Source organism: Nycticebus coucang, chromosome 20, assembly GCF_027406575.1.
Source record: "Nycticebus coucang isolate mNycCou1 chromosome 20, mNycCou1.pri, whole genome shotgun sequence".
In the NCBI taxonomy this organism is placed as follows: domain Eukaryota; kingdom Metazoa; phylum Chordata; class Mammalia; order Primates; family Lorisidae; genus Nycticebus; species Nycticebus coucang.
The window spans coordinates 60568875-60593341 of record NC_069799.1 but is presented as its reverse complement, the minus strand read 5'-3'; the positions used below and the strand labels follow the sequence as shown (position 1 = coordinate 60593341).

Below are 24467 nucleotides of genomic sequence, written 5' to 3'. Positions count from 1 at the left end.
CTAACTGTATATACATATATCAAAATATCACTGGGCTTGGTGACTTACACCTGTAATCCTAGCACTGTGGGAGGCCAAGGCAGGTGGATTGCTTGAGCTCAGGAGTTTGAGACCAGCCTGAGCAAGAGTAAGACCCTGTCTCTAAAAAATAGCTGGACATTGTGTTGGACGCCTATGTCGCAGCTACTGGGGAGGCTGAGGCAAGAGGATCACTTGAGCCCAGGAATTTGAGGTTGCTGTGAGCTATGATGCCACAGCACTCTACCAAGGACAACAGAGTGAGACTCTGTCTCAAAAAAAAAAAAAAATCACATTGTACACTTTGAATATATGCAATGCAATTTCTCCCTTGCAGCTGTCATCAGACAGGTGTCGACAGGGTGGGGAGAAATGCCCTCGGAAGTCTAATCCACTGAGGTGGGGCACTTAGAGGGAGAGGCTGGAGGCCAATCAGGAGGAGACTGCAATTGTCTTGATGGAATGCAGGAACAGGACGCAGGCTGGAGAGGACAGGAGGGACAGTGTGCAGCACAGAAATACCTCAACCAACTCCCGGGGTGGGGGGCCCTTGAGGGACAATGCAGGGGTCAGAGGGCAGCCAGGGGCCAGGAAAGCTGTGATCCTGTGTGGCTGTCACAAGCAGAGGGCCACTGGCTGAATCAAAGGAAGAAGCATGGTGGAAAGAAAGCAGAGGCTGGAGTTGGGCTGGACGGTCTCAACGGTGGGGATCAGGGATGGCACCCAGGTGGGTGAGAGCTGCAGGGAGGAAGGAGAGCTCATCCCGCAGTGGGAGTGTCGCTGGGATTGTGATACTCCGACTTCTGACTTAGCTGAGTTTTGGGGGTGGGTGGATGGAAGAGAAAATCCTCCTAGGGGTTGGGGAGGGGGGGAAGGACTGAGACTATCCTGGCGGAGGTGGGGGAATATTGAGAAGAGGAAAGGTAAACAAAACACCCAGAGCCCGAGGCAGCGCTAAGAGGGAAACACAAAAGTGCAAAGCACCTGAAATGCGTCCACCTATTAGGCATCGTGTTAAATTATGTTCTGTCATGTAATTTAACGTTAAATTACAGTAATGCTACCTTAAATTACACCATGACCACAACAGCTAACCGTGTGCCTAGTCTCTCTGACGTACCACACTCCCTCATACTATGGGCACATCAGGAGGCCCGTATGTATCATTTCACATAATGGCAAACATTTCTCCCCAGCTGCCCTGCTCAGGCCCCCTTCTCAGCCCCTTACACTTATTAACTCCCCCTTGAGGAAGGTAGTGGTATTACCCCCTCTTTTACAGCCAAAGTAACAGAGAGGTTAAGTAAAATGTTCAAGGTCACACAGCAATTAGGTGGTGAAGCCAAGCCCTGACACCTGGCTCATCAGCTGGCTTCTATGCCACTTTTCATACGGTATTAGAATCACAACCTTTGGCATAAAAACCAGTTGCTCAGGTCAAAATACTTAGTCATCCTTGACATCTCTCCCACTCCGAACTATTGTAATGCCCAAACTCCATTTTGTACATAAAGCCAGACTTCATTTTGTTCCAGAGGTCTTCACACTTTTTAAACAGGGTGCCAGTTCACTGTCCCTCAGACCGTTGGAGGGCCGGACTGTAGTTTAAATAAAAAATATGAACAAATTCCTATGCACACTGCGCATATCTTATTTTGAAGTAAAAAAACAAAACAGGAACAAATACAATCACACCACCTCATGTGGAGTTTGAGGACCCCTGCTTTGCTAAGGGCTTTCAACACTCCCCCGTTAAGCTCAGGTGAAAGCTGCAGAGTTTAGCAAAATCCTGTGAAACCACAGCTTTCCTTTGTAAGCACTGCCCTTACCCTGTAGATCTAACCTTGCAGGTGTTGGCTTTTATGAAAGTCGGCTTGCGTTAAGGCCCCCTCCCCTACTGAAAGCACCTTATAAAAAGTTTGTACCCCTGCTTCTGGGGGACTTTGTGGTGTGAGCCTGCTCTTGACTGCCAGCCAATCAAGGACCCTTCCTTAATTTGGACTCAGTGTGCTGGTGTTTCTGTATTCCACTCACTTTGGGTATAACACTATCAGCAGACCCTGCCCACTCCACCTGGCATGAGACAAACTCAATAAATATTTTCTGAATCGATCAAAGTATTATGTCCCCCATTTGACAGACGAGAAGACAGGCTCGAGGTAATGTGCTAAGGCCAACCTAGTAACCTAGAAACTAACTACCCAGAGCTGAGCCTGCCTCTTCTCTTTCTCCCACTGACTTGGTGGGAAGTTGTCCCTCTGCTTCCAGTTAGCAGACCCCTCCTTTCTCCCCACCACTATCTCAGCCCTTCTGCCAAGGTTCTCCAGAATAGTCAGGCAAATAAAATATCACTGCACGGTGGAATATTCTATTTAGCTGCATCTTAACCTGATCGATGCCAGAAGGCCAACAGCCTACCCTCTCTTCTTGAATTATGGAAACATGATTAAACCTTCTGTCTCTGTGGCAGGATTATAATTATTGTAAGATTTTGCTAAGATGCAGTTGCGGGAGGTGCAGAGGATAGAAACGAGTGGGTACCGCCCCCCGCTGTGGCTTTGGGACTTGGTTTAATCATTGGTCTCTTGCCCCTTCCTCATCAAGGGCCTGGGAATGCTATTGGTGACGTGTCTCAGGCCTCCCGGGGCTGTCCTCCTTTAAGATCATTTCATAAATACAGCATTAAACGTTCCTCCAACAAATGATTTCTTCCACTGCAGAAGGTCTCTATCATGGTCACCATTAGGATCCTCTAACTTCTCAAGCTCATTGAGAATGTTACCTGCAACAATGACCCTGTGGAACCCAACACAGGCCTCCCCCTCACTTCATACCACGCTTCCACCCCCCTGACCTGAACTGACTGACTGTTTTGTTTGCGACACCTGGCCAAACTCAAGAATCTATGTTAAGTAGGGATAAAAGAATGTTAGTTTCACTCGCACCCCCATTTGGTTTCTAAATTAATTCTCACCCAACTTGAGGCCTGGGTCCTTGCGAAGAAATTTAAGCTTGCAAAGGGCATGTGGGTAATGGCTGGTGGATAATAAATAAAATATACAATCATAAAACTAGTGGAAAAAGAACCTGCGCTGTAGCAACAATGAGAGTCTGAAGCCTTTCTGCTTTATGGGTGTTTGACTCTCCCATGGCTTTATGGGGGAGGGAGCAGATGGTGGGAGGAAGATGAGGGTGGGAAGCTGGAACTTGAGAATCATTTACATACATCTCCACAGAAAATAAGCCCCTCCATCTTCACCATTGCCCCTTGGCACCGTGTCATTACATGGCTGTCTTAGAAAGGCCTGAAATCAATTTTTTTTTTTAAAGGAAGTTTAAAACCATGAGAAGCTGAAGATCTGCACTTTGCTTCCCTCTCTCTGTACCCCGAGGAGGTCTAAATCTTCCTCCCTTCTTACATCAAGCCTGAGACACCAGCCTCCCTGGCACCATCTTTTTATTCCGCATTATTTCTGCAACGTTCTGCCAAGCATCCGTGGGTCTTTAAAGGAAATGTGAAAAGGTAGCAAAGACACATCCGTGCGGCACAGGGAAGGAACACATGAATCAAAGCCAGAGAGACACCTGCTAGCAACTTGGAGATCAACTGTGTCAGGGAGAAGGCCCACATGGAAAATAGATTAGAAGGGCACCGAAAAAGGGAGAAGAAAGGCAAGAAGCCCTACAAAAATTAAGAGCCTGAGGAGGCCAGGGGCAGCAGCCTGAATTTGAAAAGAGTTTGCGCTGCTTAAGGAAGGAGCAGCAGTTCAGCTAGTCATGTTGACTCCTGCTCGGACAATGCCACCCGTCCACCTCCACTTCCCTCTGCATGTTCACCACTCTCAACCCAGGCTACAAGCTCTGAAAGAAATTAGGGGAGGAACAAGACATGAAAGAAATGGGAGAGAAGGCATAGGAATTCCGATGAGGACCAAACCCTCCATCCACAGCAGCATCCAGCGTCCTCCTGCAGCCCCATCCGGGCTCTGACCACTGCACTAGCACCAGCAAGGCTGGTCACACCTCTCTGAACTGGATCATGATACCAGGTTGTCCTGAAGTTAAAAGAGACGGATCGCATCAGTACAGGCACTAGCATAGGGCTGGGGGGTTCTACAGAGAGCGACTGTTGCTATTATTCAATAAAACTGAAAAGCAGGTGGAAATTGTCATCTCTGAAACTTTATAGTCTCATCTGTGACTTCCAGGCTCCCAAGCTCCTGCCTTTTCACCTCTTCTCTCTCACACCAATTCCCATGCTGGGTGGAGCAAGTGGCTTCACCTCCTTCGGATCAAACCTCCCTCCAACCTCCAAGTGAAGCTGTTCTTAGTAAGGTGACAAATGTCTTCCACAGGTGGACTTTGGCCCATGAAGTGGTCATTTTGATCTGGCTTTATGACCCTGCATCACTTGTGGCACTTGGCAGGACTAAGAAGGCAGATGACAAATCCCAGCATAGACTCGGGTGCTTTAGAAATTTGACTTTATTTTAGTCATGAACTTACTTTCCATTTCAAACCCGCATTCTACCTGGTGGTAGAAACCTCATCTAAAATGTGGGTCTTGCCTGGTGTGAGGGCTCACTCCTATAATCCCAGCACACTGGGAGGCTGAGGTGGGAGGATCATTTGAGTTCGGAATTGAAGACCAGCCTGAGCAAGAGGAAGACCCCATTTCTACCAAAAATAGAAAAATTAGCCGGGTGTTACACCCAGCGCCGTGACCCCAGCTACTTGGAGGCAGGAGAATCACCTGAGCCCAGGAGTTAGAGGTTGCCGTGAGCTGTGATGACCACGCAAGGGAACTCTACCCCTGATGACAGGGTGAGACTCCGTCTCCAGAAAATGAAGAGAATAGAATAGGGGCGTCGAAGAGAGGACACTAGCATTCGAAGGTCAGCGTCTGGGTGGGCTGCACCTCCGCTGTGACCCCCTCCCAGTCACCCCAGGCCTCGGGCATTTCCCGAGGCGGCGGCGAAACAATTCCTAAGGAGTCACAGCTCAGGCCTCTCACCTCCACGCAAACCAAGCTTTCCAGGTTGTGCTGCAAAATGAAGGCGCGGGGGAGGGGTAAGGGGCGGGGCGTCCAGGAGAGGGGCGGGGCGGAAGTTACGTCTGACTTTCGCACGCGGCTCCGCCCTCAGCCTCGCCCCCGACAGCGGCACCTGCGGCCTGCCCGGTGTCGTGATCTGGTGGCGTCTGGCCCCCGTCTCTCCGGCTGCCATGGCGGCTTTGCGGGCCTTTGGGGCGAAGGGCACCTGCTGGTTCCCTCGAGGCCCGTGCGCCCGGCTGCCCGCCCGCTTCTGCAGCCGGGGGCCGGCCGGGGCCGGGGGGCCGGAGTCCGAGGCGCGGCTCACCTGTGCGCGGCAGCGGGACGGCATCAGGTCAGCCCGCGGGCCGGGCGGGGCTCCTGTCGGTGGGCCCGGGCTGTGGTCAGGTCCCCCTGGGACCTGCTGCTCGGGCTCCCGGGGGAAGGAATCCCCGCAGCCCGGGTTAGGACGGTGGCAGGCACACACGAGAGTTCTGGAAGTGGACCTGCCCTGGACGGCCTCAGCACTCCCTCCACCCCAGACCCTCAGGGCAACTGAGTCTCACTGGACCTGGGGCTGGCTGTGAGCCGTGTCGCCCTGGCCTTCCAGAAGTCCCTTCCGAGGAGGGCTGTGCCCCCTCAGGAGCCTGACCCGGATCCAGGGCCACTCCTTGGTGCTCGGCCAGAAGAGGTGCCGGCCTGGGGCGGTGTGTAAATAGGATGAAGGACACAGCGTCCTGAGCTCTGCCCTTTGGGCAACTAGCCTAAAACTCTTTAAAAACATGTCGGTGCACAGACTGGAAACTGGACGGTGGAGTAGGAAAAGCTGGAGGGCCCTGGGCCATCCGGCCTGACCCTGATACTTGCTTGGCCAGGGCAGGGCGCAAAAAGCAGCCTATGCAGCATGTTGCAGCACTTGTGAGCTACAAATCAAGCTGGTAGACAAGAGGCTTTATTCTCCTTCCCTGACAAGTATACCTTCCTGAGACCGGAAGGCGGTGTCTGAATTCATAATCATCAGATTCCTCGCTAGGTGGTCCTCAGAAGGGCTGGATAACTGCTCTTTCCTTTTCTTCCTACCCTCCTCTCATCCCCTCCCACTTCTCCACACACACCCCTTTCTGCAGACACCCCATCTGGCATGTCCGAATTGTCTGGCCCCTCACCCCTACAGACCATTGCTCTTGGCTACCCTTGGGCCTAGGGGTGCCCACTGCAGAGGTAGGGAATTCCAGGGTTTCTGTAAGGGTAGCAGGGTGGGGAGTGGGGCGGTTCCATTCCCTGAGGATTCTGTGCTCATCTATAGGGGCAGCACAACAGGAAAGTGGCTAGGGCAGGCTCTAATAGGCAAGGCCCTCACGGGACCCTTCCTGTCCATTTTTGAGGGTAGTTCTTCTATAAATGTAGTTACATCTGGTCAGAAACCTGAGTTCTGGGCACAGGAGCCAGATGACAAAAGACCAATTGAGTTCCTCGAAGTTAAACATGAATCAGAAAGGGAAGTGATTGGCACAATCTGTCATAAACACTGGTAATCTTCAGTGGGAGGGAAAGGCCTGAGCCAGGTGCTAAAGTGATACAATGTTAGGACCTGGCAGGCTCTGCAAGTGTCCCTTTTCAAAGCCATTCCTCACACAAACAACACTCACGTCAGCTGGGCTAGCTCTGAGCTGAGTACTGTGCTAGGCACCTGCAGGCATTATTCCTAATTCTAATGATGACCTGGAAGATAGGCATAATCCCACTTTCTAGTGAGAACACAGGTTCAGAGAGGTGACAGCCTGTTCAAGGCCTCATGGCCAGGAGGCTCTGGGGGCAGGTCCCTCTGCCCCCAAAGTTATTCCCACACTGCCACCTCACCACTTGCCACTTGGGTTTAGAAGCAATGACAGAAACCTGCAGTCCAAGTCCCCTGGTCTGGCTAGGAAAGTAAAGAAGCTATTTTTTATTATTCATTCAGCAGACGATATTTACTGTCTTCACATGTGAGCCTGACAGCCTCATTCCGGGAACCTTCTCGGGGTTTACAGTGATCTTCAGACAGCTCAGGGCACTTACAGGGACCATCTCTTGCCACTAGACTTTTTTGGTAGAGACAGAGTCTAGCTTTATTGCCCTTGGTAGAGTGCCTTGGCGTCACACACCTCACAGCAACCTCCAGCTCTTGGGCTTAGGCGATTCTCTTGTCTCAGCCTCCCAAGTAGCTGGGACTACAGGCACCCGACACAACACCCGGCTATTTTTTGTTGTTGCAGTTTGACCGGGGCCAGGTTTGAACTCGCCACCCTCCGTATATGGGGCCGGCGCCCTACTGAGCCATAGACACCACCCATCACAAGACTTCTATCACATGCCCTGGTGGTGACTGTCATTGGCTATTGATGTGAACACCTCAGTTTCTGTCTCCCTGTGATCAAAGAATGAATGTGAGGGGCATGGCAATTTATATAAGCAAGCGAAAAGTTTAATCTGTGATAGTACCCTCCAAACGGGGTTGGAGTGGGCCCACGGACTGCAGCTCTAGGGTCTGCTGGGGCTTCTCTTTTTCTTTCCTCCGACCTATCTCATTCTTGAGGTCTCTGCCCCACCCCTTTTTATTGACCAATGGGGACACTGCCTATTTCCTGCTGTAGGGCAGGGAATCTTTTCACTTTACATGAGCCCACTGGGGTGTGTGTGTGGGGGGGGGGCTGTACTGTCAGAGGTGCCCTGTGTTGTTTCTGGTGACACTTGTGCCTGCTCTTCTCTTGTTATTGCTAGGGTATGTTCTTTTACTCAGTATCCTGTTCATGCTTCTGTTGTTTTCTTATTTTTTCTACCTGTGCACCTACCTGTGCTGACCATCCGTGACCCTTGTGGTTATTCTTTTCTTGCTATCATCGTATCCGTCAATCCTGTCTATTCACACTGCCCGTCCTGTGGTTCCTCTGCTCCTTCTTACTTTCTTACCCATGTGCACAGCAACCTCGTTCTTAAAGAGGTTCCCTCCTCAAGTGAATAGTATGGGGGAAGCTCTCCAGGCCGGGCCTCATGTGTTTTGAACCCAGGTAGCCGTTGGAGAGTTCAGACCAGTGAGATTTTTAGGAAGAATCACTGACAGGGTGAGATGACTAGCTGAGTAAGGAGGGTGTGGGGACCTAGACTGACTTTTAGTTTCTGGCTCGGACAACTGAGTGGTAGTACAGAGGGGAGGGAGGGAGGGGGGGAGGGAGGACAGGGGCATGTTTGGAGAGGCAGGGACAGATGCCCAAGGAACACATGGTGGAGAAAGCCCGCAGACATGGGAATGAACACAGGCCTGGGGCTCAGCTCAGAGGTGGCAGCTGATGTCAAGGCCATTGGTGAAGTTGCCCAGGACAAGTGTATGGAGCAGGAGGGCAGAGGATGAAACTCAGAGTCGCTGGCATGCATTTAGGGGCTAGCAAAGCCCATGACAGAAGTTAGGAGCACAAAACAGCCAACAGAGAAGTCTGTTTCCAGAAGGACAGCGTGATGGAGGCGGCTGGTGGCTTCGGATCTGGCAGTTAGGTGACTGGTGAGAGCACTTTGGCTGCAGTGGTAGGAACAGAAGCATGGTGAACTCAGCAGTTTGCAACACTGACGGTGTGTAATGTGTTAGCCAGAGGATAATGGGACACATATGAACAGCAGGGGCGTTCGGGGGCTGGAACCTCTACGCAATGTTGCCAAAGGCCTTAAGCACATGTCACCCTTGAGATGGAAGCTTTTCAGTGCAACAAGTAGACTCATTATTTTATCAGAAGGTTTGTAAACAATTCTATCACTACCACCACCAATTACAAGTTTTGAAGTCCACGAGCATCTCAGCTACAATTGAGTTTTGGACTTAAGAGAGAGACACTCCACCCAAGGACTGCAGCCGAAGAAGCGGTGGTTCTTACAGCACGGAAATGAATTCAGCCATCCAAGTTGTTTTCCAGAAAACAATGGCACAGAATGCTGTTTCAGAAGGACCCTGAGCTGACTGCATACCAGTAGGCGTATCAGATTCAAAAAGAACAGAAAAGGCAGTGGGTGGCTGATAGGAAATGTAGAACCATAACCTGGTGTTTGATTCATTGCCCTTTTCTTACAAGAGCAAAAATAAGACATTGCTGCAGACGGGCATTAGGTAACAATACAGGTTATTCTATTCAGCAAGTGGGGTGCCTTAAAATAGCAAGCAGGCCCTTGGAATAGCAGGGTTTTGTGCACTGATGTGTCCAGAAGAGCCCTCTTGCTGTGTGGCTTTGTCCTTGAATTCTTCACGCATCTTCCCATTCTCAGCGTGAATTATTTTGCAGAATGACAAGACACCAGTATTAAAAAAAAAAAAAAAAAAGGTGAAAAAAATCATGTCGTGGGTATACCAGCTGCCTTTCCTTCGGGGTGGGTGGGAAGAGATGGGGAGCACTTTCATTCTTGGCTCCGTTCCTAACCTTATTCTGAAGAGCAATGGGAGGAAGTGAGTTGAAGGGAGCCGTATTTGTCGGCTTCCTCTGGCTCCTGCTGCTGTCGTTCAAAACGTGTGTCCTCTCCGTCCAGCAGCGATGATTCTAGAACCACTGTGACTTGTCCTTTCTGTGGAGGTGGCAGTCATGATTCTGACAGCAAACGTGGAGAAAAGGAGAAACAAATCAAGGGAAGAGAGATTTAAAAAAAAAAAAAAAAAAAAAAAAACCAGACTACATTTCAGGGCATCTTTTTCTTGTTTTGACTTAGCTGTAACTCTGGAGAGCCAGCAGACCCCCTCCATTGGCTCTGAGCACCCGCGGTTCTCTTCTCTTGGGTTTTAAAAATAGCTCCCAAATTAGAGAAGAATTGCAGGGTCCTCGCTCATGCTGACCGGTGCGTGACCCACTGATTATAAAATGTTCTTCACAGGGACATTGTCTTGAACAATCCGAGGAAGAGGAATGCCTTGTCACTTGCAATGCTCAAGTCTCTGCAAAAGGACATTCTTCATGAAGCTGAAAGCAAAGATCTGAAAGTGATTGTAATCTCAGGTATAAACTGATACCCATCCTTAGTGTCCTGCTGGGCTCAGGAGAGGGCTCAACAATTCTCTGGTTAGCTGGGTGTTTCCTCGCTTAACTGGAGAATTGAACCTTTATAAGAACATTAATTATGGAAAACTCTTGTGTATTTAGGGGCTTGGTCTTAATGCTATTAACCTGAGGAAATTATAGGAAGGACAGCTGTTTAGAGAAAATACCATACAAGGCCGGGGGTCGTGGCTCACCCCTGTAATCCTAGCACTCTAGAGGCTGAGGTGGGTGATCACGAGCTCAGGAGTTCAAGACCAGCCTGAGCAAGAGCAAGACCCAGTTTCTACCAAAAATAGAAAAATTAGCCAGGTGTTGTGGCAGGTGCCTGTAGTCCTAGCTACTTGGGAGGCTGAGGCAGGAGGATCACTTGAGCCCCAGGGTTCAAGGGTGCTGTGAACTATAACGCCACGGCACTCTACTCAGGGCAACAGAGCGAGACTCTGTCTCAACCCAAAGAAAAAAAAACACTGTCTGATTGGACATTTCCATACTTGGCTGTGCTTTTCTTTCCATCAAAATCAGAGAATCAATTTCCTCATGGACCTTATGAAATGAGTTCAATCATTAATCCTTGTGACAGATTAGCTAGTCAGCCAGGACCTATGAGGACATTTGATTGGTTTGTCCTTCCTGTTTTTGTTTTTTTTTTGTTTTGTTTTGTTTTTGGTAGAGACAGAGTCTCACTTTATCGCCCTTGGTAGAGTGCTGTGGCGTCACACAACTCACTTCCAGCAACCTCCAACTCCTGGGCTTAGGCGATTCTCTTGCCTCAGCCTCCCAAGTAGGTGGGACTACAGGTACCCGCCACAACAACGCCCGGCTATTTTTTCTGTTGCAGTTCGGCCAGGGCCGGGTTTGAACCTGCCACCCTCAGTATATGGGGCTGGCACCCTACCCACTGAGCCACAGGCGCTGCCCTGTCCTTGTTCTTAGCAAAAAAATATACTGTATGATGCTCTGTGATGTTTGTTTTGCATACTCAGGTTGTCTTTTCAATTGTTAACTAAAATGTATAACTGTTGTGTATGCTGAAGGCAAAACACATTAGAGTTCGTAGAGTCCAGCTGCCACATGGGGTGCTACCTGTATGCAGTAAAGGCAGCCAGCTTCTTAACGAGATAATTTCCTCACTTGTAAAAAGAGAATACTATTGCCTGTCGCTATAACCACAGCCAAAGGGAAATAGGAGAAAGTGTTATCCGTTTATGAGTGGAATGACACTTTGTGGCCGATGCTGAAGACAAAATGACAGCCGCCACATCCCTGAATCCCTCATCTGTAAAATAATGAGCTCAGGCCAGAGGGCACCTGAGGTCCCTTTTCATTTTGACCTTCCCGGTTCAACCCCCGTCACTGGCCACCACCCTAAGCTAAATGACAGGGTGACTGCCTATAGCATGTCGAGACGGCATGAGTCACTATGCTCAGGCAAGACCAAGTCACAAACGCTCTGTAAAAAATAACCTTCACGTTGGTTACTGGGCCTTCTTGTATAACTGCGTATTTTCATCAGTTTCCATCCTGGATGTTAGGATACAGATGCCTCACCTTGCATTTTTTCATCACAAAATTCTGGCTGTAACTTTTCAAGGGAACTGGAGCTATTCTTCCCCAAATTGAGCCATCCATTTTCTCTAAGTGAAAGTTTGCTGCAGTTATTCAGTAGACAAGCCAGTGAACTGCCCACCTCTGGCTGTTCATATCTTTTTCTTTTCTTTCCGCAATTGAAAACATTTGCAGCTGAGGGGCCTGTTTTTTCTTCCGGACATGATTTAAAGGAACTGACCAGTGAGCAAGGCCAAGGTTATCATGCTGAAGTGTTTCAGACCTGTTCCGAGGTAAGCCAGGATGACAGTCAGTGTTGCAAACTTGAGAATGATGATTACATTAAATGTTGCGTTAACCTTCTAGCTTATGGATAGGATTTTGTCTGTGAGACCTGAGCACCAGAGAGGGACTGAAAACCCTGTGGTCATTGAATCCTTCATCCAAACAGCTATTTGGTTTAGACTTTTAAGAGGTGACCATAATTTGCTGTTGATTCTGTTTTGTAGAATATATGCTGTTACCCGTAGCTAAAACCATCTCCAGCATCATAGGGGCGTGGCTTGGTAGACAAGTTTGCAGTAAGAGGTAAAAGGTGAAAATGTGTATCTTTAGAGGGGAAGGACCTAGGATTATGCTAATTTTACAAATTGTTAAACTAAAACAACTCTGTTAAGTGGGAAAGAAAGCATCCCTAAAGGGAACAACAATGGTTTTGGAAATTATTTTGAAATCTTTCTTTCAACCAACCTTTATAATCACCACCTCCAAGCAGGAAAAGTAACCTCTTCCTTTTTTGCTGCTTTTCTGCCTCTTTTACCATATTAAGGAGGAAAGTTGCCAACGGCCACAGAGGAAAGAGAGTTCTTAGATGGTTTATAAATGCACTAAATCAACACTGCGTAAGAAGAGGTTGGATATAGAAGCCAACACATTGTTCACTTCATGAGTATTGAGCGCCCACAGTAGCATCATGCAGGTCCTTGTAAGGTATTGAGTAAAATATAACAGGGAGAAAAAAAATCCTGCCAAACAAACTGGAAACCTAGTAGAGAAACTATACGTATACAACAGTTTTGTAACCCGACCCTAAACTTACTTCACCTAATTTTTCATTCATTCGTTCACTGACTCGTTCACTTGGTCATTAATGATTGGACACATATTGAGTGATCCCTGCTTTGCAGACAAGACAGAGGTGAGCAACAGGGAGGTGAAAGGAAAGAGATTAAGACAGGTTCTTGAAGGTCATTTGTTTTCTTTGCCCTTCCAGAAACCCATAAAGAGATCAGGATATATTTTTTCTCATTTCGTGGAGAGACAAACAGGAAAGTGACTCACCTGCAGCTTCTTGTGAAGGTGGAAGCAAGCTAGAAGCTAGAAGACAGACTTAGGTCTTTGTTTCCTGCACTAATGGTGTTTATGGAGCATTCTGCTCTTGGGTTTGCCGAGGCTTGATGCTTTGAAAGTTTTTTTCTAATATGCATTACGTTTGGCTAAAGAAAACCATCAGAGAAAACCAGTAGAACCTTTCTATCCTCCCTCAAGGGTCCGCTTTTATCTTTCTGCTGTGGTAACCTCACGAACTGAGATCTGAATAGGTTAGCAGAGGGCCGTAGGGGAGCCAGGGCTTCTTCCGAGGATAAAGCCAGATTCCTTGGAAGCACCTCGACCTCGAAAAAGACTTGCTGCATAAACAGGCTGTCGCCCTCAAAAAGAAAGATAGGAGTGAAAGTGGATTGATTGTCTTGGGTAAATGAGCAACACGGACTTGTGCAAGACTTCAATTTCCGAGTGTAATCAACAGGCAGATTGGAAGAGAATGAACTACGGAGTTCATTGCTCAGCTCAGGCATGAGAGAATCGGGTTTTTAAAAAGGAAGGTAGAGATACCTGAGTTAGCACAGCAGCTAAAACACTAGCAAATTTGTTACAGGCCAGGAGTGCCGCACGATAGTTAATTACTTACAGATCCGGAGAAGGGCAAATTAAGGAGGGAAAGAATGAGAATGGGAAGAAGTTGGTCATGGAACAGTGAACGTGACCTTCTGTGGTGCTGGTTTGTTGGCTTGTGCTAGAGACCTGCCCTGTCTGTTCTTACATCCTGTTGAAATTTGGAGATGCAAACTCAAGCCCAGAAATAACTTGAAATCCTCAGTGATGCTCTTAAAGGAGACAAGGGCAGAGTTAAATTTATGTCATGTCTTGGGGAGGCAGAACCAAATATGGTACAATTCCGGAAGGGCAAATAGGAAGTCGAACCAATTCTTGACTCTAGCTTTTGACTGTCCCAGCTCATTCATTATGTAGGTTCCCTTTGTCTTTTCTGAGCCACTCTCTAACTTTATTTAAAATGTTTTCCATTATGAAAGTAATAAGTCCTTGCTATTAAAAAATTTTAAAAATCAATAGCCGGGCGTTGTGGCAGGCACCTGTAGTCCCAGCTACTCGGGAGGCTGAGGCAAGAGAATCGCTTAAGCTCAGGAGTTGGAGGTTGCTGTGAGCTGTGTGAGGCCACGGCACTCTACCGAGGGCCATAAAATGAGACTCTGTCTCTACAAAAAAAAAAAAAAATTTTAAAAATCAGGCAGCACCTGTGGCTCAGTGGGTAGGGCACTGGCCCCATATACTGAGGGTGGCGGGTTCAAATCCGGCTCCAGCCAAACTGCAACGAAATTTTTTTTTTTAAATCTAGAAACATAAAAGGAAGAAAAATAGATTACAGATGCTATATACCATATTTTTACCACCTAAAAATAACTTAATATTTTACTGTATTTCTTTTTTTTTCTAGAAAGCCTAAGTCAGAGCCCATATATTTCTTTTAAATGATTTTTTTTCTTTTCTTATTTTTTTTTTTTTTTTTTGAGACAGTGTCTCAAGCTGTCGCCCTGGGGAGAGTGCCGTGGTCTCACTCACAGGTCACAACAACCTCAAACTCTTGGGCTTAAGCGATTTTCTTGCCTCAGCCTCCCAAATAGCTGGGACTGTAGGCACCCACCACAATGCCCGACTATTTTGTTGTTGTTGCAGTTGTCATTGTTGTTTAGCTGGCCCAGGCCGGGTTCAAACCCACCAGCCTCCATGTATGTGACCGGCGCCCTACCCACTGAACTACAGGTGCCACCCTTAAATGATTTTTTCATGTGTACGTATTTGAATAGCCACATACAAGTGTGATTATAGCATATAATTGTGTAATATGATTATAGCACAGAATAGTTACCATGTGTCAGATGTATTTTAAGCACTTTAGGCACATTAATGTGTTTGTCATGTTCTATAAGGTTGGTAATCTTATTATACGCATTTTATAGATATGAAAACAGAGGGACTAAGTGACTTGTCCAGGGCTAGGCAGTCAGTAAGTGGCAGCCTGGGCATCAGCCCCCGACAGCCTGGCCCAGACCACAGCATAAGCGCGAGAATGCCAGAGTATTCTACTCAGAGTATCCAGTTGACGTTGCAATTTACTTATTTTTTATAGTCTTTTGCTGTTATAAAACAATGATTTGGTGCATATCTTTGATCATAGAGCTTTCAGATTATCTCCTTTTCTAGATCAAAGGTGTAAGCATTTTTAATGTTACTGAATATACACATTGCATTCCCTAAGCATTTTTCTACCAGATTTTATGAAATCCATTCAGAGATGGCAGGCGGGGCACATAGACTGTTCAGCTCTAATCCCCACCAGTTGGCTTTTCATAAGTAACTTCACCAAGGGATGGAAATGACACTCAGATCTAAAAATATTTTCTTTGTTGCTAGACTTTAGACATTCTTTTTTTTTTGCGGTTTTTAGCCGGAGCTGGGTTTGAACCCGCCACCTCCAGCATATGGGGCCAGTGCCCTACCTCTTTGAGCCACAGGCACCGCCCAAGACTTTAGACATTCTTGTGAGTTCCTCCTCTTATTATTCCATTTCACTGGGAACCAGCTCAATCACTAACGTGTCCCCAACCTCACCTTAGGATGCACGAATCCCCCAAATCCATAAACAGTTTTGTGAACAGGTGTCTACAGAGGAGGGGGTCATTAGCATTTATCAGATTCTCAAAAGGTGACCCCTCCGCTCCAAAAGTTAAAACCCCTACTGTAGAATAAGACACCACCGCGTTCGATATATAACTAGTTATTTTAGACCAGAGCTACCAAATATCAAACGTTTGTGAACATACAAGATAAATTCCTTAGGCAAAATCTTTAAATCAATGAAGGTCATTTTTCCTTGAATAGCTGCCTTGGGGAAAGCAGCCCAGGTTTAGTTCCTGTGCTCCCTCCCGCCTCCCTGCAAAGGTTCAAAGAGTAACAATTTAAAAACTGAAGTTACCATAGCAACACAGTCTGTTTAGAGTGTCACGAAAAAAATAAGCTGCAAAAGTAAAAGTTGAGGAGATTTGTAGCAGGGGCTGGGGTCACAGGAACACATTCTCTTCTCTCCTCTTTGCTTTAGGATTTTTATTTTGATGACAGCAGGGCTGTCCCCCTACCCCCATTTTAATAGGACTGAGAGAGAATATTCTTGGTGTTAACTTGAGAAGTAACTACTAAGGACATTGCCTTCAAATCCCTTTTCCACCTTAATTTTTTAAGGAAACACCAAATACCAGTTTCAGACATTTTAACACAAGAGCCACACACAGGCAGGGTGAGAGCTGAACTGTTTCGGGAGGCTTTTGTTTGTCCTTGGAGATACTAATCCACAGTTCTTTAGGGGGGTTGCTGGGAGACAGCCATGTGCAGGGCTGGGCCGCCAACACACAGGGCTAGTCTTGGGGCCACAGACACTGCACCTGCCCAGTTTCCCTTTTCCTGTCAGGTGGCCTCAGGTGGGTGACGTCCCCCTCAGAGCTTAGTGACTTTGTTACAAAATGTGGTTCCTTGGAAGCCCAGATTATACAGTCTGGTTCAGGGTAGATACTTCATACAAGTTGGTGCTTCTGTGCCTTTTCTATAGAATATCATGAACCAGCTCATACAAAAAGTGCTCTGGAAACACTACTGTCACAGTGAGGAGGCTAGGCGCTGGTGTGGTTTCTGTCTGCGTGGGAGTGAAATGCCTGTGTCTGCCCTCACAGGTCATGATGCTGATCCAAAACCACCCTGTCCCTGTCATCGCCATGGTCAATGGCTTGGCCACAGCTGCCGGCTGTCAGCTGGTCGCCAGCTGCGACATTGCCGTGGCCAGCGACAAGGCCTCCTTCGCTACTCCTGGGGTGAACATCGGGCTGTTCTGTTCCACCCCTGGGGTGGCCTTGGGGAGAGCGGTGCCTAGAAAGGTAATCCAACTTGTCCCCAGCCCTACTCTGGAGCTTGTCCGCAGGTTTTTGTGAATTTCCACAATTAGCTTGTTTAAGATGCCACCCACATCCAGACGCGCTGCTGACAGCATCTCAGGTCAGATGAGCCACCATCTTCCTTCTAATGCCAGGGAAGGCAGGGCCAGCTGCCTGCCTGTCGCTCTGCAGCTTCTTAAGCTGGGCGTCAAGTTTGTGAAGTCACCGCGTATGACCACTTAGGCTTTTGAATTGGTTTTCCTAAAGGCACATGTTTTGGTCATCTGGTATGCAATGTAGCTGAGAATCAGTTTTGTTACACCAAACAGTTGCCCATGAGCTAGAACAGCATGCTGACGCAATGCCCGTGTCTAGAGGCTGGGACAGGAGGCTGCTGGCTCGCTGTCCATCACCCATCTGTCCTGTTCCAGTAGGAACTTCCTGAGTCTGCTGGGGGCAAACGCAGTCACATTTCAGGAACATGAACATCCTGTGCGTGGGATGTTGGATCTGCCCAAGAAGGACCCACGGTGCAAAGTGGTTTTGTCATTGCTGACCATAGTGAAGTCCGTTTTTGTCACAAAACTTTCATCCTTTCTACATCATCATAAGATAGTATTTATGGAATATCCCTGAAGTGTAAACCAACAATGTTCTTGTTCTAGAAAAAAGTGCATTCTCATTCAGAAATCTATACAAAAGGGGGCAGAGTCCTATACCATACCAAGCAGGAAATGTAAATTGCTTTCAAGAATGTACTGGCCAGGCCAGGTGGCTCACGCCTGTAATCCCTGCACTCTGAGAAGCCAAGGCAGGTGGATTGCCTCAGCTCAGGAATTCAAGACCAGCCTGAGCAAAGCTGAGACCTCCATCTCTACTAAAAACAGAAAAACTAGCTAGATGATATGGTGGGTGCCTATAGGCCTAGCTACTTGGGAGGCTGAGATAAGAGGATCGCTTGAGCCCAAGGGTTTAAGGTTTCTGTGAGCTATGACGCCATGGGACTCTACTGAGGGTGACTGAGTAAGACTATCTCAAAAAAAAAAAAAAAAAAAAAAAGACTATATTGTTTCTTTTAGCATCAACTACGTAAAATAGCAGTTGTTCACATGCCTAGAGCACAAAAGCAACGAAACCCAAGGAGACTCCTGCAGTGAGACCACAAGGTTCAGGGCCGCACCCTCTCGCCTCCTGCCTGGTGTCTGCAGAAATGCCGGCTTGTGGGGAAATTCCAAAGACACCTGCAAGCTCACATGCCCAGGAAAATTGGTTGGAGTGGGCTTGCTAAAATGTCCCAGACTGAAATTATAGATATTTGGCTGGGCACAGTGGCGTGTAATCCCAGCGCTTTGAGATCACTTGAGCCTACGCATTTGAGTTTGCAGTGAGCTGTAAATGTGCCACTGCCCTCCAGCCTGGGTGGCAGACTGAGAATGTGACGCGAAAAAATAAAGTGTAGATACTCATTTAGTAAATATTTCTTAAACCCCTACTTTGTGGAAGTACATTCAATGAAAATGCGTTGCAGGCTGGGCGTGGTGGCTCACACCTGTAATCCTGGCACTGTAGAAGGCCGAGGGGGAGGGATCACTTGAGCTCAGGAGTTTGAGAGCAGCCTGAGTGAGGGCAAGACCCCATCGCTACTAAAATAGAAAAACTAGCTGGTCATTGTGGTACGTGCCTATAGTCCCAGCTACGTGGGAGGCTAAGGCAGGAAGATGGCTTGAACTTAGGAATTTGAGGTTGCTGTGAGCTAAGATGACACCACCACATTGTACTCAGGGTGACAGAGACTGTCTCAAAAAAAAAAAAAAAAAATGTTGCAAATATATTTTCAAAACTTACTCATAAACTAATAACTGTGCAAATTAAACCATGAGGCCTCTGTGTAGCAAAGGTGGCTGCACTGCTTAGCCTGCCTGGTACCTGTTCACCTTCTCGAACACCCAATATGCTGGAAGGTTCTACTGTCAGACAAAACCTGTATGTAAATCAGCCCTACTGTCAGGATGAGAATCCATTCTTTCTCAAGACAAAGTTTTGAAATCAAGTCTTACTAGAATGGACTCCTGGAAACTTAACACTTTTATCACATTTATCAAATTTTAAATTGTTTTTTGAGAAGAGGGTGAAATGTGGCAAAAACAGGCCTAAAGTTCCAAGGAAGCCAGTCCTCAGAGCCACTAACTGTCCAGTGACAAAGACTGAAGGGCAGGGACGTTGTAAGGAACAAAGTCACTTTTACCTCCTAAACACAGTGTTGGCTGTCTCAGAAGACAGGACAGAGAATCTCAAGGATTATCTTACTCTCTGTCCCTCGTGTTCTGATCCCCAGAAGGCCCCTAAATCACTCAACTTGAGACTTCAGGATTTTTTTCTTATCAGCCGTCTAAAAGGGGTTCAGAGTCCCGTCAGTACGCGCCTTTCCACCTCGGGCTCATAATGCTGGGCCACTTGGGGGGCCTGAATCAGGGATATGGTTTGGGACCAACACCGACGAACAGAAACCCAAGTCCTAATAAAGAGACTTTTGTAGGAGCAAAAGTCTGCCAGACCTCAAGGCCTTCCCTGGGTTTTCTGGATTTGCAGATTTGACCTGTCAGATCTTATTTTTAGAAGGAAAAAATAGATTCCATAAAAATCTGAACTGAACCAAAAACACCTGCCTGTTGCCTGAGCTTCAGGAGCACGTGTCACAGAGATGCCAGCAGGTGCTTCTGCACACTGGCCAGGATGGGAGCGTCAGCCCTTTTCACACAGGCTACAACAGCATGTGTGGGTCAACAGTGCCCTCTGCCGGTTACCACGGACACCTATCTTCCCGGCTGTGCCAGAGATGGAAGGCTAGGCTGTCCACTGGGAGCCAGACTCAGCCAGGGCATGGATAATCCCCCATCTGTAAAGGCCCCTCTCCTTTTACCTAACGCATCGTCTCCCATCACTTGAGCACACTGCCTGGTGCAGCTGCTCCCGTCCCCAGGGCTGGCCTTGCCCTAGAAGCATTTCCCCCAGACCTCGGCAGACAGCATGTGAAAAATCAGAGCCCCTTCTTCCCAAACCAGGCAACTCCCGAAGCAGGAAGCCTGGCTTCCCTGTTTGCCTGTTGAAGCTTGGTGTGTGTGTATAATCTGATTTCCAGGAATCTGACAAGGACAGAGGAGGGCTTCCAAACTAGAGGGTGCCAACACCCTGCCCTCAGACACCACGGGAAATGCTGAGGCTCGGGCCACACAGAGTGCCTTTTGTGATTTGCATGGCCAGAGTCTGAGAAGGGCAGCCTTAGAGAGGGCACAGTTCAACACCCCAATTTACAAGAGGGCCTGGGAGAGGGTTTCTGCCAGCTGGGCACTGGCATCATGCTCAGCCCCTGCCAGCTCTGAGGTGTGAGCGTGCCCATGTGTACAGACACCTCGCGGGTCTCCACACCCAACCCTTTGCCTGCCTCCTCGCTGCAGCTCTGCACCCAGGATGTCCGTGATCCCTGGGAGACAGAGGCCAAGTGTCACAGTTTGGATGTGTGCATGCCCCCAAGTTTGTGCTGAATCCTCACCCCCATGGTGATGGTATTAGGGTGAGGACATTGAAAGATGCTTAGGACATGAGAATGGAGCTCCCATGAAGGGAATTAGTGCCATTATAGAAGGGATGGACCCCAGAGAGCTGCCTCAGCCTTTTCTCCCTGTGTGAGGATACAGCAGGAAGCCCCTGGGGTCCCCCTCAGACCTGGGCTATCTGCTCCTTTATCCTGGACATCCTGGCCTCCAGGACTACGAGACATGTCTGTTTATAAGGCTGTAGTATTTTGTATACAACCTGAATGGAAGACGACACATCGCCCATCTGAAAGGGCACAGAATGGGGAGAGAGGCCCCTGCAGACTTTAGCACACAGTTCTTGTCATGTGTGTGACTCACAGGGACCCAGAAGACCACTCTGCATTAAATGAACGCTCCCTTTCAGGGGCTGTGATACCTAAAAGTCAACATTAGCCCTTCCCGGGAATCTGCCATTGGAATAGGCGTGTTCACAACAGCGAGGCAGGGCGGCAGGTGCCACAGCCAGCGGTGCTCTTTCCTGGTTTCCAGATGAGGAAATGGACCCTGAAGGTGTTGTGGTCAGTAGGTGGCAGGATTGGAGCTTAGCCACCTGCTACTGCAAACCCTGCATTCTTCCTACCCCGGTCACACGCCTTGAGGGTTTAGCCATGGCCCAATGTCCTTTTTGTTAATTCTAATGCAGATCCCCCTTGGTAGAGGAAGTATTCAATCACCAGCTTCTAGTGGGGGACTCACAGGGCACAAGGCTGAAAGGCAGCATGGGGTGACTGGGGAGAAGGGTGGGGGGTTTCTTCTCTTGCCTCTGAAGTTCAGGGGGCACACTGCATAGAAACTTAAATGCTAAGTGAAGATTGTATTGCTGAGCCATAAAGTCAACAGGACTCTTTCCTCAGGGAATTCCACTCTTATCTGTCGGGGCCAAATACCTGTGAACCAATATGCTGCTAAATAGTATCATACACCCTCTCCAGGGCAGATGAGGAAACTGAGGCCCAGAGCAGGGGATAGATAATAGGGCGTGACTCAGGAAGCCACAGGCAGGGCCAGGGACTCAGTCCAGGCCAGTCTTCCTTTTATGAGTGTTAATCCCATTCAAACCTCCTTGCCTCCCACCCGCTGCCCCTGGGTGGAGGGGGAGGAACCAGGCTGGCAGAAGTTGCCTCACACATGCAGAATGTCCCCCAGGCAGCCTGAGTGTCCTCTCCAAACTGGAGGAGGAGGCTGGTACAGCACCGTCCTCCACTGGCCCAGCTCAGTGCTCTGGCTCTGCCTTAACTGTAGAGCCCCAGCCCGACCCTCCTGGCTCCCCATTCATCTAGACGCAGCAGTTAGTTCACAAGGAGTCACCCAGCTGCCGCCCCCATCTTCCTGGGAGCTTCATTCTTCCTCTTGACTATTCTGCTTTCAAAAGCTGAGATTACTGGGACGTATCCTGGAAGCCCCACATCTCTGTGGGGCTGCACAGGTTTGAGGAGAGACCACAGAAATCACAGCCAACTGCCTGATTCTAGGCTGGTGACCTGCAGAACCCACCAGGACCAGTTGCCAAAGCCCAAGGGGAATGTCGTCTTGTGGGTTCCCCCTTTCTCCCTTCACAGTGGGCTCTTGTCACTTTACATCAAGTAGGAAAGGACAGGCAGGGCTCATAAAACCTCCACTCTGGAGCGATTAGCATCTGTATCATAAGTGAATCTTGTGTAAATGATAATAAAAGTTAGCCCTGAAAGTAAGGGATAATGAATCTAGAGAAGAGACTTGGCCAAAAGATGTGATCCCTTCGCTCTACGTTTGGCAAGGCTGCCCATAGAATGTTCCAGAATGATGTTTTGTTTTGTTTTTTTGAGACAGGATCTTACTCTGCCACCCAGGCTAGATTGCTATGGCATCAACTTAGCTCACAGAAATCTCAAACTCCTGGGCTCAAGTAATCCTCCTGCTTCAGCTTCCCGAGTAGCTGGAAGTGTGGGTGCCCACCACAACACCCGGCTAGCTCAAGGTATCCTCCTGCCTCAGCCTCCCAGAGTGCTGGAGTACCATCACTACCAACCTCTTTCATCTTTTAGAATGATTTTATGCAAGATGATTTCTGAACTTGCTGTCTTTATAGCCACAAGGCGGCAGGTAAGAGGAGAGGAAGAAATGGCGTCTGCCCGCTGTTGGATGCCTCAATGTGTTAGGCACAGCGCCCAGAATTTAGTAGGTCTCTACTGACAACTGTCTTTGTCTCTGAGTGTCTCTGGCTGGACGTCCGCAGCCTGTCCTGCCCTGACTGCGAGATTGAAGGGAGAAATAACTTTTCCGTGGAATTAAAATCCTTCACGTTCTAGCTCAAGTTCATTTCCTTTTTGTTCACTTTTAGAGACACACCCATAACAGAAGGATCTTTTGTGTAGAAGGGAAGTCCAGGCATTGCTTAATTCTCACCCCTGCCTATAACCAGAACCTTCTCCCCGTGATAGACAAGGATCTTCCCTATTCCCTGTCGCCAGTGGTTTGAATTCCACATTCTCCCAGAGTGATTCAGTTTGGATATTTTCATTTTTCTCATGCCCTCCATGTGCTCAATGGAAGTTCCTTACATTGACCACCTCCCTGTGTTGGCCAGTTTGTTACAGTCCCTTGACTGGTCAACTCACAGAGGTTCCACTGTATTTAGTAGGCTGCTTCCTATGTGCAAGACAGTCTTCTAATACTAGAGGCTTGGAAATGAACAAGGCTTAAAAAACCTGCCCTAGTGGGGTTTACATGCAAGCATAGGAGATATACAATAAACAAACACGTGAAATATACAGTATATGTCACATGGAGGGAAGTGCAAAAGTTAAACTTTAGCCGGGAATGAGGACAGTGTGGGGGTGTGTGTTACAGTAACAGGGCCGTCAGAGTGAAATGGAGAGGGCAGCTCCCAGGAGCTCACCACAGTCACCTCTATATCTCCACAGGTGGCCCTAGAGATGCTGTTTACCGGGGAGCCCATCTCCGCCCAGGAGGCCCTGCTGCACGGGCTGGTGAGCAGGGTAGTGCCCGAAGCGCAGCTGCAGGAGGAGACCAGGAGGATAGCAACGAAGATCGCCTCCCTCAGCCGGCCCGTGGTGGCCCTGGGCAAGGCTGCCTTCTATAGGCAGCTGCCCCAGGACCTGAAGACCGCCTACTGCCTCACCTCCCAGACCATGGTGGACAACCTGGCCCTGGGGGATGGGCAGGAGGGAATTGAGGCCTTCCTGAAGAAGAGGCGGCCCATCTGGTCTCACTGAGGCATGGAACAGAGGCGTGGCGGGGTGAGGCCACCACTCAGCTCCTAGCCCAGCCACTGCTGCTGCCTCTGAACAGACCACAGGGGGCTCTTAGGACATGGATGTTGGTTTCACCACGTGTGGCCAACATCAGAAGCCATGGTTTCGTGGAGAAAGAATGAAATGGAGGGCAACTGAGGTGCTAACTCGGGATGGTTGGTGAACCCCTGAGAAGGACCAGCTGTGGCAGAGAGCCTGGCGCGAGGAATCTTCCTCCCCAGAACCTCAAGTGACTGACCACCCTAACACAGCAGGAGGTGACACGAGATTGAGGCAAGAAAGATGGGTGCCAACCTGACCCTATCCAGCAATGTCCTCTAAGGAGTTAATTCTGATTGCTCCAGAGAGCTGAAACATTTCCAGTCTCCATGAGACACTCTTCACGCTGGAAATCTTCCTGGTTCTAAAGAGAAATGATGCCTATGGCTTTGGAATAATCTTATATGATTTAAATAGATTAAATATTTATAGAGAGACGGGTGATTTTATCTTCCCAACCACACTGTAAGTTGTCTAAGAAAAGAATCAGTTAGCTCTTCCTCTGTATGCTCACACTGATGGGCATGGAGGGGCTGCCTGGGATTCCTGTATCGAATCTCCTTGACACTCAACTCATTGTGAAATCAGGAACTGCAGGCTGACCCTGAGGATGGGAACCCCGTGGAAGGGGGGGAGGGAGAGGGAGCAAATACCCCACC

At 48.5% G+C, this 24467-nt stretch overlaps 1 protein-coding gene across 1 annotated transcript; it reads left to right on the top strand.

Annotated features, from left to right (window-relative positions):
- The first annotated feature begins 673 nt into the window (after positions 1-673).
- Positions 674-24245, top strand: ECHDC3 (enoyl-CoA hydratase domain containing 3). Its single transcript, XM_053572596.1, has 6 exons — positions 674-843; positions 5076-5402; positions 9932-10053; positions 11836-11933; positions 16722-16922; positions 23419-24245. The coding sequence occupies exons 1-6, from the start codon at positions 674-676 to the stop codon at positions 23728-23730; spliced, it is 1230 nt and encodes a 409-aa protein (XP_053428571.1). The 3' UTR covers positions 23731-24245.
- Positions 24246-24467: the final 222 nt, after the last annotated feature.

Excerpts from the sequence above, each read along its gene's own strand:
- ECHDC3 (XM_053572596.1), top strand. The coding sequence starts at position 674 with ATGGTGGAAAGAAAGCAGAGGCTGGAGTTGGGCTGGACGGTCTCAACG. Across the intron at positions 844-5,075 it reads GACTTAGCTGAGTTTTGGGG|GCGCGGGGGAGGGGTAAGGG; the intron begins GTGGGTGGATGG and ends TGCAAAATGAAG. Across the intron at positions 11,934-16,721 it reads TGTTTCAGACCTGTTCCGAG|GTCATGATGCTGATCCAAAA; the intron begins GTAAGCCAGGAT and ends CTGCCCTCACAG.